Below are 17,185 nucleotides of genomic sequence, written 5' to 3' on the forward strand. Positions count from 1 at the left end.
CCTTGCTGTGAGGGCGTCTTATCTTGCAGGAGCCTCGTGAGCATCTGGAGGCACAGGAGGTGATTTATTGCCTTAGATTTTATGGTTTCTTTACTCCCCCGCCATTTTGAACAAAGGAAAGGGGTATAGGCGAGTTCACACAGAGTAAATACCTTTTTATTTTTATTCTTACTCACGGTCCCCTCTGTGTCTGCAACGGGTCAGGGAGTGAGGGATGCGGGTGGGGCGTCCAGCGCAGCCCAGGTCTGTAGGGCTCCCGATGCATCAACCAGTGTCCCCAAGCCCCTCTCAGCCCTACAGACCGCTGGTCATCCTCTGCTGCGGTGCGGGCGGGAGGGGGAGATCCGTTGTGTTGATTTCGTCCTGCGCTGGTCCAGTGCAGCAATCAGCGCCTCTGCTGCCGACGAGTGGGAGAGGGGTCCTGTGTTCGTCCCGCTTTGGTCCTGGTGCCGACTGTCCGCTGGGGTGCTTCTGCTGCGGAGCTGCAACCAGCGTCCCCAAGCCCCTCTCTACCTTACAGACCGCTGGTCTTCCTCTGCTGCGGTGCGGGCGGGAGGGGTGAGGGCGTTTTCCTTTGTGATGGTTTCGTCCCACGCTGGTCTCGGTGCAGCAATCAGCGCCTCTGCTGCCGACGAGTGGAAGAGGGGTCCGGTGTTTGTCCCGCTTTGGTCCTGGTGCCAGCTGTCCGCTGGGGCGCTTCTGCTGCGGAGCTCACCGGAGGGGGGGGGGGGGGGGGGGGGGGGGTCTGCTGTCGTGACTCGTCTCACGCTGGTCCCAGTGCAGCGTCCTCTGCTGCCGTCGTGAAGGGTCGGTGCCTCCCAGAGTGTCCACCAGTATTTACTTCTCTTCGGGGTGGGGGAGGGGTCTGTTGTTCGTTCCGCTTTCTATGCTCCGGTGCAGGCTGTTGGGGTCACGGGGTAGCAGCTACAACGTCCCGAGCCACTCTCAGCCCTCCGACGCCGCTTGGGCTTCTCTGCTGCGATGCGTACCGGTCACAACGATGGTCCACGTCCCGAGCCTCTCTCCGGCGCTGCTGGGACTCCTCTGTGGTGCTGGCCGGTCATCCTGTTACTTTTAGAGGTTAATCCAGTTACTCTTAATCCTGTTACTCTTGGTGCAGAGGTGCTAGCAGGGATATACCCGGTTATCGGACCCCAAGCACGGGGAGCTCCTTCTGGCAGCTCCTCCTAGGCGGCCATCTTGCCAGAACATTCCGGAGCCATTAGGATAATTCTGGTCCCGGCTCAGTACAGCTTGTTGAGGACTGTCTGGATCAGCGGAATGGGAGGAACCGTGTAAAGAAATGCCCTGGACCAGGTTATCAAAAGTTTCAGGCATAGAGTGACGCATAAATTATGCAAAAAAGGAGAGAACTCTGGGTAGTTCTCAAGTTTCGGTGGAAAGCTGCTCCTGTTAGAGCACTCAACACCAGCGACACTCTAGATCTGCTCACCTCAAATGTCTGTTTTTCTATCAAAGTCATTAAGCACAGTATTAGCAAAGTGCTATCCACGCCGAGATAGTAAAGGACAAAGTCTTTTGCCATTTCTACAGCAAAGTCTTTAAGAATAGGACTAGCACAGTGCTGTCCTTGCCGAGCTGTAAAATGACAAAAGCCATTTACCACTCCAGGCACAGTATTACAGCTTTGAATTGGTAATATACCAACTAAAGGGTTTTGTTTTGACTTATACTGGGTGCTCCCTTGTGTCTGGACAAAGCTATACCTCTCTGAATAGCTCTAATTAGAGCGAAACACTGTGTCAGGGGTTGCTTTTACACATTTCAGGTTAGCTTGAGTTGGTATTTTACCAATTCAAAGCTGTAATACTGTGCCTGGAGTGGTAAATAGCTTTTGTCATTTTACAGCTCGACAAGGACCGCACTGTGCTAGTCCTATGCTTAAAGACTTTGCTGTAGAAATGGCAAAAGACTTTGTCCTTTTCTATCTCGGTGTGGATAGCACTTTGCTAATCCTATGCTTAAAGACTGTGATAGAAAAAACAGACATTTGAGTTGAGCAGATCTCGAGTGTCGCTGGTGTAGAGAGTGCTCTAACAGGAGCTGCTTTCCACCTAAACTTGAGAACTACCCAGAGTTCTCTCATATATATATATATATATATAAATATATATATATAAATATATATAAAAGTTCCACTCTCCACGCCACTTTTTTTTCACAGCGCTCACCAGAATGAGAGAGACGGACTCTTGTTTCGTGCAGCAGCCGCTGATATTTTTTAATTGTCAAATTTCATGCGCATTGCTGTGTCAAAAAAACCAAACGCGTTTCGGCGTTCCCTGACGCCTTGTTCGCTGGTAATACATATATATATATTAATATTACCAAACTATATCTCTCTAAGTACTACCTACATTCTTCATGGTGTGTGTGTGTGTGTGTGTATATATATATATATATATATATATATATATATATATATATATATATATATATATATATATATATATATCTTTTTTTAAATATGTGCTCCGGGGTCCCCCCACGTAGGTGGGAATACTGAGTGCTTATGACTATTGATGAGGTTCCCCTGTAAGAGAACGACCTTTGTTTTAGTACAGCATGGCTTCTCCAGGTAATTGCTGGTTCGGGATTTGTGGCAAGAATTCAGAGGCAAAGCAAACTTCACAGATCAAAATATACAAATTACCTTTTGATAGCTAGGAGTCTGCATAATATAAACTAATCAGCTAACCTATTTTCTCAGTGGTACATCTGAAATGCACACTATTGATTTAACATTTGCTGGCGGCTTAGTGAAAGGGAGGGGCTAGCTGCTAAAAATACACCTAATCACATAAGCCACTGTTCAAAAAGAAACCCCCTTCAACTACAAGGAACAAACCTTTTTTATTGCAATAAATCACATCGACCTCAAGGAGGCCATCATTTTAAGGTGCAGACATTCATCCGACATCTTCATTCTGCAACATTTAAAGCTACTGGTTCTCATTTCTACATACGCCCTCTCATAATTGAGGTTGTGATTTTTTTTAAATGAGAAAATATAAAGTCGAACAAGTTTTAAACTGAATGTAGCAGAAACTAAGATTGTGTTAAAATGAAAAGCATTGATATCTCCAGCCATACACCGGCATATACAAAAGGGAAAGTAAATGTACCAAATGACAAAGGAGAATATAACTTGCAGCTCTTTTCTTCCAAAAGACACCCGCTTGCGAAACCCTGTATTTGACGGATTGTAAGGAGTTGGTAAAATGTGAATTTAAAAGAAAATGGTATAGCAGGTCACAAATGTGAATGGAAACAGCTTGTTAATTAATAAAATGCAAATATTCCAATAGCCTAGTTTTTTTCCTCACGGTTTAAAAGATAGTCCCAAAAAAAAGATATTTATTATGCACGCAGCCATATAAGTTAGGTTGTAAACCTCCGAATCAATAAATGCTGATTGCTCTTGAAAGAAAAGATGATTCTTGTGAAAGTATGAAACACAGCAGCCTAATGGCCTTGTAGAGGTCGTTTGTCCAACCTAGATGCTTTTGCTTTACTAAACTATTTGCCTCTAGTCAATTTAGCCCCCTTACTTGCAAGTTTCTTTCCACTCTTTCCGTTAACAATCAATTCCTTTGTTCAGCACACCACATACAGACACAGAACCAAAGCTTTGCCCATTTTTCTCCCATTCTCAGCTATAAAAGGTTTGTAGTTAAGCAGCTAGCTAGCTGTCTCCGCCATAAAACTGTATCGCCACATCCCTTTGAGTTCAACATCTGAACAAACAAAGCCCAATCTCATTAGTGGGAATATAATTTCATTTATTTTAAACAATGGAACAAACTGAAATTACTGAAAAGTAAATCATCTTGTTTTTTTTCTGGGCTGGTAAAACTTCTTAGAAAATCATAACCAGGGATTACTTTCCCACAACCTTCCTTGACACAGATTTAGGGGTCAAATTAACACAGATGGTAACCATAAGTAATGGGTCGCATTCTGCCTGCCACTCGAATCTACTGGGTCTCATTGTGCCTGCCCCACGACTCTGAGAAGTGATCTCTCCCAGCACGAATCTTAAAAATTTAATTTCCCCTCCTGTTAGGTCTGCGGTTGGGACTGCAGCAGGAATTATCTCCAAACAAGGCACTCAACATGTCAATTTAAAGATAATATCCTAGAGTTGTGCCAAGCCATGAAATTAGTGTCAACTTGAAATCTTAAGCCAACACTGGCTGATGTCTAAATTCATTCAGCTGGAAAAGCAAACATCCATGAAACCATCATAAATCAAGACATTCGGACAAGGGTCAGCGCAGGTACATGCAACCTAACCCCTTGAAACACTGCTATATATTATACCCAAACAGAACAGCGCCCCCAAATTCATGTTTTCACCGGGAGCCAACTATTATTAGATACAGATTTTATAAAAAAGTAATGCATGAGTCTACAAACTTTTTACAGTCCACAACAGCTGCCGGGGTAAAACACATCATGTTCTTGCACCAACTATGCTAACTGGAACATATCATCTTGCTTCTGTCCAACCTCCCTTCTCTGCTTCCAATATACTAAAGGAACAACAGTTAGGACCACCAAGTAGTTCACTGTGGATTGCGTAGAGAAGTACATTTAACTTCCTTTACTATCCCAGACTCCTGGCACCCTCACTTCTAAAGGGCCCACTGCATGTTCAACACAAACTGTGGAGAACGCATGCCATTTATCTCAACCAGAAACATCCCAAGTGGGTGGCGGCAAATTCCAAGTGAGATCATGGAATGAAGATTAAAAGATGTTAAATGCAGTTTTGATCAACGGAATGTGGGAGCAGCAGTTACTAGCTTTCGATATTCCCAAATGGCTTTTAAATATAAAAAACAAGTTCAGACGTTCAGGATCGGTTGGTTTCATCTTCTATAACTTCACTTTGAAGACATTGAACAGAGATGGTGGATGCATGAAGAAGATCATGGGGCTGCTCCTGAGACTACCAGCTGAAAGCAGAATGAATTAAACTGAGCTTTTAATACCCTTGAGATTACCAAAGTGTAATACAATTTGTGGCATCCATTTAATTCAAGAATCTCTCTCTCAACAACTCACTGCCTTTTCTAGAACCTTCAATTTAAGACTTGCAATGAAAAATCCCGTTGTCCTGTCAGCCATGTCAATTATCTACAGCTGATTCCCAGAATAGTATAGTTTAATTTCAGTGAGGACACTAGCTGCCTTTAGATATATAAATAACATAGCCCTGGAGGGGTTGTGGTCTACCCACCCAGCCTTTCCAAGATTTAGACAGGAAAAGTGATCTCTCTACTGAACCAACCTGGTTTCAAGGTTTCAGAGCAAATCATTCAAGGTGGAGTACAAGCAATGCACTTCCTAGATAAATAGCACCAATTTCTGTGGCAATATCAGAGTTTCAAAATGCTGCCAATTTTTGTCAGACAAGGCAAAGTGGTCTCCACAGGGTCACTATTTTGTCTAGTGAGGAAATTGGAATTCGGGCTTCTGTGTTTTACAGCGCACTAAATCGCACAATCACCCAGGAGGCTTACAGTTCTCTTTACAAAACACATGGAAACTCTTTAGAAGTAAACAAACTTTCCATTGCAGAATATCCACTGATCCCAACAACTTCACCAGTTAAATTTGGATAAATCTCAAAATAGGATCTGCCAAACGTAGAAGAAAAAGAAAAAGGACTGAAACCCTCACTGTTGGATGTTTGCCCTAAAATGCGGAGCTGGAGAAAAATCTAGCCACGAGAACTGGTCTGATTTAATGCCACCATATGGCTATCCCTTCATTACTCACATCTGGTTCTCCACACAAGACAAAAGGCCAGCATGCAAATTCACCCACATTTTAGCTGAAATTAAAAATTAAAAAGCAATCTGATCAGAACCAAAAACAAAAAATAAACTAAAACCATGCTTGTTTCTATCCATAAATGAGGCCTAAGTCAGCCTGCAGCTTCTTTTTTCCACACTCAATTTCTAAAGAGGGGAACTACCTACTGCTAGGCCTACTCCAATGTCCACATCGACAAATCACACTTCCAAGAAGTGTTTTCTCTGCACAGCAGAGTATACAGGACCTTTAAGCGACAGAGCAGTAGTGGAGTGCTCTCCCAGTCACTCTAGATGCAAGGACAGGGAAGGTCATAGCTTCACCAAGTAATCCCCACATCCCTGCATAGACACCTTGTTTTCATTTACATTTTTAATAAGTCACACCACCTCTCGTAGGTTGCAGAACTTCTCCTACCAGCTATTGTCTCTCCTCCATCAAGCATTCTCTGGTAGCATGGGAATTTCTCCCCAAGGGCCACGTGTTGGCTGGATATTTCACCCCAAAATCTGTACCACTGACAAGACGGTCGCCATACTTACTGGAAATCATTTAGCAGTTGTACGTATTTCCAGACTCAAGAACCCAAAAAAATATAGTTGCCAAAACACTTCTTGTCCAGCTGCCCGAGAACTTTTTGAGCAACCAGTTACCGGTTTTGAAAAGCATAGACTTTGCAGATTGTTTTGGACCCTAGGAGGGGAGAGGGAACTTGTCAGAAAAACACAACAGCATCTGAACACCCACCTGCCCCCCACACCAAAAAAAACTAAAACCAGACCATACGGAGCTCGACTTTAGAGATGAATGTGGTTTTCTTCTGCGGTTCATTTATAGCTGTGGCCTGCCGAAATGCTATAGGCCTGCTGTACTCACCACATGAAAAAGGGAATTTGCTGGACCTGAGCCATGTTTCTTATTCCACATGTGAAATGTGCCAAGAGCCAACATAACTGTAAGGGCCACTAGCCCCCAAATGAAGACTGCAGATTCACAATAACTTATGACCATGGTCGCAGCCCCTTCAGCAACTTGGAAATGAAATACAGGCGACATCTTGTCTGATATGGAGTGAAAAGAACGCTTTTGAAACATACAGTCACATTTCTGACTGTGGAGGGACAGGAATCAATCACAAACCCAAGGTGGCGTTTGTGACAACGCAGTCCATTTCATAAAGACAAGAGATCAACAGACTCAACAGCCGCTCGCAGGCGCCATGCAGACCACTTGGGACTTCACTTTATGCCTCTGGCCTCCTCTGCGCCGGCCTCCACCTCCGACCTTAACCTGCAGAAGGATGCATGGGGAAAGAGGAAAACCATGAGAAGAGTCAAATAATATCTCTTACCTCCACCCCTACTGTACAGCAACCTTTGCAGAAGTAACTTCCAGGCACAAGACTTTACTGTAGGGTTAGGAAAACAAAATGGTTGCTTAGTGCATGCATACCCTGGGCTCTTCTTTATTCGGAGGAATTATATTTTCTTAGCAGTAAAAGCACAGATTCTTTAATTCTGCCACAGTCAATCCCTGTACTTTAAAAATATCTAAGTACAAAATGTTTTCAACTTCCTAAAATAGTGGTTGGAAAATTAACCTGTCAAGGCCAGAACTATTTTTAACTCCTTCAATTTTGAGAGAAAACAAACAACACAACAAAAATATTACAGACTAGAACGAAATGGGGCTTCTCTTTCACCTGGGAGTGGCAATAACAAACTGTACAACATTTTAAGAAGCAATATCTGTTCCAAATTCCATATTTAGCCATGCCTTTAAAAAACTGGCTTCTTTATTAAAAAGTCTAAGTATTTTACACATTCTTAAAACATCAGGGTTTGCTAAATACTCCTGTGTGTAAAACATGCTTTTGCAAATAAAGCATTTCTGCTAATTTGCACTTCAGGAGAGAATGGTGCTGCAGACTTCAGTTTGAATTAAAACACGTTCTCATAATGAGCAACAAGTAAAAATATTTTAACTCTATACCAATTTGAGCATACTGTTTGGTTCTCAGGAACACAGTATTCTGCCTTTAGGATAATGAAGTGTGAATGTTCCCTTAAGGCCATCACAACCTTGTGTGTAGTAAATGAAAGCAGCAAACCGTCACAGAAGGAAAAACAAGTAATCCCATATTTTACTTAACATACCGCAAGGCAAAATGATTCACATGAAGCGCACGCATGCATGCTGATGCCCACGGTGTAAGTTTCAGTGCACCAACATTTTACGTAAGCATTATATAAATGTTGCTATACAACAACACAGTACAGTGCGTCTTGTTTAGGGTTAAGGAGTAGGGGTGCAGTGGATTTCTTCGATTAATAACATAGTTGGACGCATTCTCAGCAGGGTTCAATGCAGAGCACGTTTCTGGCCCTTCGGAGCACTTTACAACAGCAGTCAATGGAGTTGTGGCAGAGTTATAAAAAAACAAAAAACAATCACAGACCACCCATGTGAGAAAGGACACATGCCAACTTTCTCGCGTCACAAAACTGGCACTGCAGTTTTGGAAATACCTTATTCTCTTTCTTTCCCTCCTTAGAAAGGGTTTCATCGTCGGCGGCAGTACCAGGCTGGGGCCCAAGCAGCAGGAGGAGAGAGAAAATAAAGTGAGAACAGAGAGGAGGAAGCTAGAGTCAGGCAGGCAGCTTTTGGAAAGAGAGATCTGAAGGGTAAAGGAAAGGGGCCATTGGTGAAATGGAGATGGCCGGGAGGATACGAACCAGGCAAGCAAGAAGCCCGCCCACTGGGAAACGAGCGAATGGCAGTAGAAGGGCAGATGATCAGGCCAATAGGGAGTGAAGGCCCTCAGAAAGAAAACAGTGACGGGCAATCGGTGGATGGGGTAGGAGCTAGTCCCGTAGACAGACGTGTCTAAAGAAATGAAAGGCAAAAATAAATATATAGAGGTGACTATTTGGACGGTAAGGGCCATCCAGGAGAAAGGCTCAGAGACTGGGAGGTAGAGGTTGAAGAAAGCAAATGTAGGAGAGCATAGCAAGAGAGGGCGCATACACAGTATGGCCACAAAGTGCAGGACAGGCAGCAAACACCCCAGAATGTAACAAGAGCAGGCCATACAGCCACACTAGACCAGAAAAACTGACGTGCGTGGACAAAACAAAAGCAAGGACACAGAGGGGAATAAATGATGCAATGGAGCCCACCCTTGCTGGGCACATGCCGCTAAGAGGGCCCAAGAGGCAATGGAGGTACTTCCAAAGAGTTCATAGTTGAGAGAGAACAGACAACGGGGCACCCTGTAGACAAAGCGATTACAGGAGGAACAGAGAAGTAAAAGGAAGGCACTGCCAACATAGGGATGACTGAGCGAGGATACAGCGTGGGAAATGACAAGAGCCTGCACAATGAGATTACTTTGAGGATGCACCACTCAGCTGCAGAGAGAACAGGAGAGCATACACAGGACACCCCAAAAAACAGCAATTACTTCGGATTACTGTTATGCCAATGCATCACCTGTCAATCACTCATACACATGTAGGAGGTTTGGTTTACTAACGTAGGTTGGCATGGGCAGGAGGTTAAGAAGGATAAAATGAAAAGTAGTAACTGAGTCTACAGGGAATTTTGCAGACATCCAGATTACAAGGTTATCAGTAATGGATAGACTTGGGTTAGCCAGCAGTCACAGTTCCATGTCACCTATGGGTTGCCACAGGGCTATCACCTCTATTAATCAATGTTTAAATTGCCTAGTTCAGAAGTTCTTAACCTGGGATCCGTGAGCCCTATTTAGAGGGTCCACAACGAATTTACAAAATTAAATAATATTAAAATGAATACATTCAAATTGATAACGTATACACATTTAAAGAAGCAAAATTGAAAATCTGAAAACTTTCGATATTTGATTGTGAATTAAACAAAATATTTCAATATTTGGGCATTTGTTTGGTGTATACTTATTTTTGAATGTGGTTTTGAGGCTAAACAACTGTGTGTGTTCCCACATCCGGTGAGACTGACAAGTGTAAACAATTTCAAAATTAATGTGTCGCTCTTTGCATTTCGAGTGCAGTTCTATACCTTCAGGGATGGTGATCACTTGCACCCGTTTGGCTCTTCAAACACATGCTTATCATTACAAAGGGGTCTTCCGCAACAACGTATCTAGTACTAGTCAGAAGTAATGGGCTGACTGAACTCGATCCAACTACTATTCAAAGACCTACAATGGTCGAGGCCTTCATTCACTAATTTGAATGGCAGTTTTTCAGGATTACTTGATGATAGGTCTCTCATTGGCAGGGGATTTTATTTGGAAGGCATTTGGGTTTTTCTTCTTGAGCTGAAGGACCCTCAGGTTCAAGTCCTCATGGGCCACACAAGTACGATGTGCTACCTGAACAAGGAGGGTGGCGTTGGTTTGAGATGGTTGGACACAGCTATGAGACCTACCTATACACAGAAACACTGGACAGTCAGCAGCTCTTCTGGAAAGAAAGGACAGTGGACTTTCTATCTGGTATTTCATCTTCTAGTCACAATTGAGAAGTGGTGCAGGAGATTACGAACCAGGTGTTTGACTCGTGGCGAACACTGAACTTTAATTTATTGCCATCAAGAACAGAAAATACAAACACTTTTTTATACTTGAATTTCCCAAGAACAGGTCACTTAAGGAGACGTGCAGGCTTTATCTTGAACCTTTCCTTGAACCTTTCGCCTTTACTGTGCTTTACCATTCATTCCACAATGTAAAGGCTGATCCAAACAAAGTTATCACAAGGCATAGGTGATTCTCATTGCCCAGGTTTGAGCGAAATGGGCTTCGTACAAGGATCATCTACATCTAAGTTGCAACCTTCCTTGTCCTCAACCCCTTGTGAAAAATCTATTGCCTCAGAAGTAGGCGAGCTGTTACACCAATATCTAGCGGCATTAAACTTGACTCCCTTCAGAAGTGATGGAGGTACTGTTACCAGCCAGGTGGTGGCCCAGAACAATGGTTTGTTCCAGTCGAAGGGCTATTTTCGCAACTTGGTATCACAATGCTTCTATAACTCCCAGCAGTAACAGGTGAAATCCTTCAGCACACATGTTTCTTAGTAGAGAAAGCACTTAATACTGCAACAGTGAAATGTTACTTAGCAATTCTTCAGCTTGTATTTTTGCACCCGACCATGGCTCACAGTTGAAAGTTCTAGTTGTCTTTAGGTTCTCAAAAGGTTGAAAGAATACATTTCCTCCTTGTTACTTAACAGGTTTCTTCTTGCCATCTGAATCTAGTTCTTACATTTTTTTGCCCCTGCTTTTGAGCCCTTGCATTGCTGTCATTTGAAACGGCTAATAAACTGTCTTCCAGTTACCTATGACATCTGACAGTAGGGCCACCGTGATGGGGCCCTAAGCCATTAGATTCTCATGTCCCAGACACTTCAGATTGAAATAACCTGATTTGAAGCCAGTACGTTGGGCTACAGTGTAAGAAACAAATGCATCTCTTATACCGTTCAAAACAAAACTCATCCTGAGGGATTACATGCTTACTCCATGAGGGGCAATGTGACAAATTCTGCCCTCTTGAGAGGGGTACAATTCCAGAAGGTCCGCGAGGCTACTATATGGTCCACCATGCACTCCACTCACCATACGTTATTGCCCAGGGATAGAGTAAAGAATGTGCTTTATTTGGTAGGACAGTTAACCTGCCTTTTTTTTGTTCAACCCTTCATTTAATCCTCAATTCTCCTTCTGGACAGATGCTTTTTGGTGTGAGGTACGCAAGTAATCTAACAAAGCAGGCATTCATTAGGAGAAAAAGTTACTTCACTTCAGTAATCTTCTCTCTGAGGAATGTTAGATGGTTAAGAGCCGTGCAGGTTCCTTGCACTTTCCCTCTTCAGGATATGTGATTATTCACTTTTGGCTCTAGAGTCACCTTGATAAACAGATATAGATATTTTTTAGCTATGTATATATGGACAAAATAACATTAGCACTGTGCAGGCTTATACACCACAGCCAACGTCACTTCCAGTACCCTTGCAACCCTGTCCTCGAAGTCACTCAGAGGCACGTGTGATCCACTGCTGCCTAAAAATGTTCAGGATCCACTTTTGGTCCTGGGAAAGGGTCCATGTAACAAATCTTTAAGAGCTGAATCATTCGTGAGAAAGAACATTACAGAAGGTAACATGCTTGTTTGTTTCATCATGGACTCTTCTATAAACATTTTAATACGGAACTATGTTAGCGTGTCAGTCTGTTATGGGAAGAAAAATCAACCAAGTAGGACTAAGAAGTTGGGTCCCGTAAATGGTTCCTTGTTAATATGAAGGGCATCTCTGGGTGGGATATGGTGTTCGAGAAATTGAAGAGTATCTGCTTGAAGTAAATCTGTGTAGATTCATACATTTAGAAGCATGACTGGCTTTCCCACCACAAGAACTAGAGAAGGACCCAAGAGGTCTCCTAAAATTAGGTGTCTGAATAATCTTGTCTGGTGGTACAGCAAGCCTTTATGAACCACTGATTCTGTCAAAGAAAGGCTTAAAGGCAAGCTCCTCTACGTGAAGTACCTCGACTTTAAAAAAGGTTTTTACGCCTCAGATTTGCATTCCCTTATTATAGATGTGTGAAGCCCTCAAAAATGCAGAACACTGACTGATATGAAATAACTGGACTGTTTTTTTAAACAAGGGAAACCCAGGGAATACCAAGGGACCATGGGTATGAGTATTTTAAAGAAACAAGGGTCCCTTACCATGAGATACCAAAAAACATATTCCATAGAAAGATGATGAATTCTACATCACATGTCCAAATGGAGTAACGAATAGTATGCCTGTTGAGTAGGGCATTAGAGTTGGCAATGAGCCAGTTGATTGCTGCATTCTTTTCTGGGAGTCCTTTTCGAAGGATCCCCTGGGCTGTTTTTCCCCGGATGCAGCTGCGTCCGTCGAATGTTTTGGCGCCAGTGCTCCTTTCGAGGACTTTGACTATGATTTTCGAGAGTCTGACTGATTTTCGTGAGTCTGTCGGGGTTTATGCAGACCCCCCAGGATATAGCGGCATGGATTAGCAAATTTAGCGGCACAAAAATGAAAATTTAGCGGCACAAATATGGAAATTTAGCAGCAATTTTGCGACATTTTATTTGGCCATTTTTCCTACAACAAACACATATATCTTTGTTTTTTTAGTTATTTAACAGCACGAAGCTATGTATATTTGGTTTATTTACAATGTAGATACTTTGTTTGGTTTGATTGAAATGTAGATTTAACATATGTCCGGTCCTACTCTTGCCATGCCGGACAACCTTAACCCTTGCCTTCTACTCTCTATCCCCTCGCTCACCCTACCACTATGCTAAAGGACCAATACTACAGCTGACCATATAGCTTTTCTGTCCCCATAATCTCCAGTATTCCCCTCATCACCCTTGCCATATGCAAAAGAGTGCAGTGACCTTGCCTTCTCTGCCAGGGATCTTCTTGAGGAAGGAGGTGCCCTGTCCTTCTCTGCCACCCTACCGGATATCTTCATTGCTTGTGCTTGATCCATTCACCTCGCAACAATCGCCTTCTATCCTTGAGAAATGCTGGGCAAACACACACCAAATGCTCAATTGATTCTGTGTAATGACCACAGCCCCTACAATTAGTGTCCTCATTTGAACCACGCCATGCAGGCAAGTGTTTTAAAAATGGCCATTCGCCCATCCTCAGGGCCATAAATCTTTTCTTCCAAACAGCTGCATAGGTGCTTGAAAGATACGACAAGCACCTTATCTGTACAATACGAAAAGCCATGTTTGACACACTGAACAGTCTCTTGATCTCCTTAGTATGGGCTGGAGGGTGCAGCAGAGTCAAATTAGATCTCCTTAAGCTTGATACAGAATCGGGTGGCCTGGGTCTCCCAGGGTTTAGGCTCTACTATCTGGCGGGACTTATACAATAAGCGACACAATGGTGCGCGGAGGGCTGGAACACAGAGAAAGAACTGTTGGCGGATCGGAATAACGGTATGACACTCCCACACTACGTCATGATGGGCGCTCGTACCCCTAAAGAATGCCCTCGCATAGTACGGCAACTGGCGACAGCATGGGAACAAGCAGTCACCCTGATTATCCGGAGGGCCCCATAAGCCACAGCACTCCCCCTCAATGGTTGCAGGGATTTTCCCAAATCCAAACAGTAACGGACATCAGGAAGTGGTATGAAAGGGGTTGTCTAACTGCCGGAGACCAAAATACAAATGGAACATTTTTGACGTTCCAAGAGGAGAAAGACTGGTACCAGGTCACAGATGGCTAGGTCTTGCAACATGCAAAAATAACACGCACAGCCCAGGAGATCTGGCCCTCGTTCCCAGATGAACGGGTAGAATACCACACATGGTCATTAATTCTTGACCCAGGTTCCACCAGAGGATTGATCTCAAGTCTATATAAATCCCTAAAGGCAGACCGTACTATTGAGCTTTCTCAAACTAAAGATAGGTGGGAAGCGTACCTCGCTGCTCCGCTTACGGAGGGCGAGTGGATGAGAGCATTTACACAGCTCTGCTGAGTAGCCAGTAATGCTAGATTTAAACTTACTCAATTTTATTTTTTCTAATCGAGCACATCTGACACCCCAGCGATTGGCACTTTTTATTCCTGGTACGCCTGTAGCTTGCAAGCCCCCTTGTCCTGTCCTTTTTCTCTGGCTGGAGCTGTTGTCCCTCGCTGGCCGCAGTGTGCTTCGTTTCCAGGTCTGAGCACTTTTTAAACTCCTCTCAGAATAACCTGCAGCGTAATTCTATAAATAACCACTTAAGGGTAATATACTACTATCTATTATGGAAGGAAGACCAAGAGATTACGATCAAAATGTTTCCCCACATTTAACATTTCTGTGCCATCGAGATCGCAGAAATAAATCCCGGCATGGATTCATATTTTTCAAATTTCGCGGGCCGTTTTGTAAAAATCACGGCATTTTTACAAAACGGCCGATTTCGTGATTTTTTTGCAAATCGCGAAATCCTGGAGGGTCTGTTTATAGGGTCGACGTCTCTCTTACCTCCTTTATGGATTTCATATCGGTCTCTACGACCGTGTAGTCATCTGGTCCCTCGGCGATGTTGTCCTCTTCCCCACTGGAGAGGCCCAAGTCCCGGAGCGACGGAGGTTGACCTTGGCCTTGCATGTTGTAGTTGGCTCTCCTCTGTCTTTCTTTTACCCGGAGTGTCTTCGGGGTGAATGCCGAGCAGGCGTTGCAATCCTTGCTCTTGTGGTCGACCGGCAGACAGAGGTTGCAAACCGGATGCTGGTCCTTCAGCGCATATTTGTGGTGCCAATTACGGCAACATTTAAAAGGTGTTTTGTCCATTCCTGCGCTCAGGAGGCACCCTGTATGCGCATTCTCCGTTGGACGTCGAAGTTTTCGATATTCTCCTCCTTCTTCGTCATCCCGGCTCGGTGTTCTTGATTGCTAGATGTATTCTCCAATTTCTTCGGTGGGTTTCTGTCTTTCTTTTCTCCTTTTCTCCAAAAACTCTGGAACCTCTCAGTGACTATCCTGACCCAACGGCGGAAAAAAGAATCTGAAGATGGCGCCCAAAGGTGGGAGCTTCCGGGGGAAGCGTGCCGACGTCACAGGAAGGGACACCAAATGGTGGGACGTCGACGCCCACCTGGGCTATAAAAAAAACAGTAAAAATACTACGATTCTGGACCCAACCACTAGACCGCAGAATAATACACAGCATAGTGAATCCAGAAAGATTCACGCTGCAAAACAAATATATTTATTAGAAATTATAAAACATTAATGCAGTGGGAAAACAAACAAAAAGGTAGTAAATCCTGTAGGCTCAGATAGTTTTTAGTTTTCATGTGAATACAATGAATGTAATCATGTCGCATATGCCACACAGTACCATCGCTCATGTACCTAAAATAGAAATCCTGGTACTATTGTCGACGTACACACTGCATTAATGTTTTAGAATTTCTGATAAATATATTTGATACTCCAATTGGACATGTGACAAATAATTAATCATATTTCTATGTAATATGTTTTATGGCATGTCACAGGAAGGAACCCTTGTTCCTTTAAAATATGAAATAACCAGAGGCACTACCAAGATCGATTCAGGGAGTAGGAATGTAATGGAGGCACGGTCAGCACAGTGGCCATTTAGGGAGTGAAGACACACAGTAGGCACTGCCATGGAGGCAAGAGAAGTAACAAAGAGAAAAGAATGAAATCCACACCACAAAGAAGGAATCAGAGATGAAAATATTAATAAGAAAGATACATAAAAAGACAAAGAGTCCAGGGAGACACTGGAAGCATTGTATAGATCAGAGAGGAGAACACAAAGGCGCCATCGAGGAGAACGAAGGCACCAGCAAGTGTTGAAACTCAACAAATGAGATAAACAGGATAGGTCGGTGTGCGACAGTAGTACAAATGCTAATATTACCTGCTGTTGTAAGGCACATGCAGCAGCTAGAGGAGCAGCAGCAGCTTGTGGCAGCACCTCCTCAACTACTGCTGCCACCTCATCTTTTTTTGTCTGGAGGCTTTTTTTGGTAGACTGCATCTTGATCTGTTGGGGTTTCGAGTTTTGTGGCAAGTGATTTGTGGTCTGTAATAGCTGCAGAAGGAAAAAAACAAACAGCAAGTAAGTTTAAACTTGAAAAGTAAACAATGGCGGAAGTTTAGACAGGATACCCATGAACTGTGGCGGTTAAACACTAAAGAAACTTTAACAGTTATTCAAATTTGAAATATAGATGTTTAAATTCCAACCTTGACTGTGGATTGTTCCGCTAATTACGTCATTCGAGTTAAGCTCCATGTCAATAAATGTTCCCCTGGCTTGGCCCTCCTGAACTAAGTGTGGAGTCTGCCAGGCTTAAGTCTACTCTTGCATTAAGGATGGTCTCCAAGGCATTTGTGGGACCCCACCCAAGTGACAGTCCCTCTGTCTTTAGTTCACTCTGACCCAAGTGATTATGCAACTGTTTTGTGCGTGTCCTGACCAAAGTTTGTGACTTCCCCCCTCTTGCTTTCAGGCATCCAGACCAAATTAAGTCCCCTGTGACTTTAGTGTTTCCTGGCATAAGTTGGTTGACCTCTGAGCAGAGGAAGATCCTGACCTTATTTAGCTTTTGTGTATCCTGTCTCAATACACAATCCCGCACAGCTTATGCACATCGTGTCCCAAGTGATTGTATCCAAAGGCTTTTCTACTTCCTGACCAAAGTGAATGTACCCAGACCGCTTTCGTATGTCCTGACCAAAATGTCTGTGGCCAGCAGCTTTCGTGCGACCTGACCCAAATGACACTCTCTGCA

The 17,185-nt window shown here is 43.5% G+C and overlaps 1 protein-coding gene across 2 annotated transcripts in view; it reads right to left on the reverse strand.

Annotated features, from left to right (window-relative positions):
- Positions 1–2,855: 2,855 nt before the first annotated feature.
- The window catches only part of GTPBP1 (GTP binding protein 1), a 67,724-nt gene continuing 53,394 nt past the window's right edge, over positions 2,856–17,185 (reverse strand). The window contains exons 11-13 of one of the 2 annotated variants that reach the window (XM_078683550.1): positions 16,309–16,482; positions 8,373–8,429; positions 3,787–7,134 (exon numbers count right to left, since the gene is read on the reverse strand). In XM_078683550.1, coding sequence (XP_078539676.1) covers positions 7,042–7,134; positions 8,373–8,429; positions 16,309–16,482 — 324 coding nt within the window. In that variant the 3' untranslated portion in view covers positions 3,787–7,041. Of the gene's footprint in view, positions 7,135–8,372; positions 8,430–16,308; positions 16,483–17,185 lie in introns of both variants that reach the window. The other variant, XM_078683556.1, reaches the window with a different exon arrangement.

The sequence above is a fragment of the Lissotriton helveticus genome, chromosome 1_1 (assembly GCF_964261635.1).
Source record: "Lissotriton helveticus chromosome 1_1, aLisHel1.1, whole genome shotgun sequence".
NCBI lineage: Eukaryota > Metazoa > Chordata > Amphibia > Caudata > Salamandridae > Lissotriton > Lissotriton helveticus.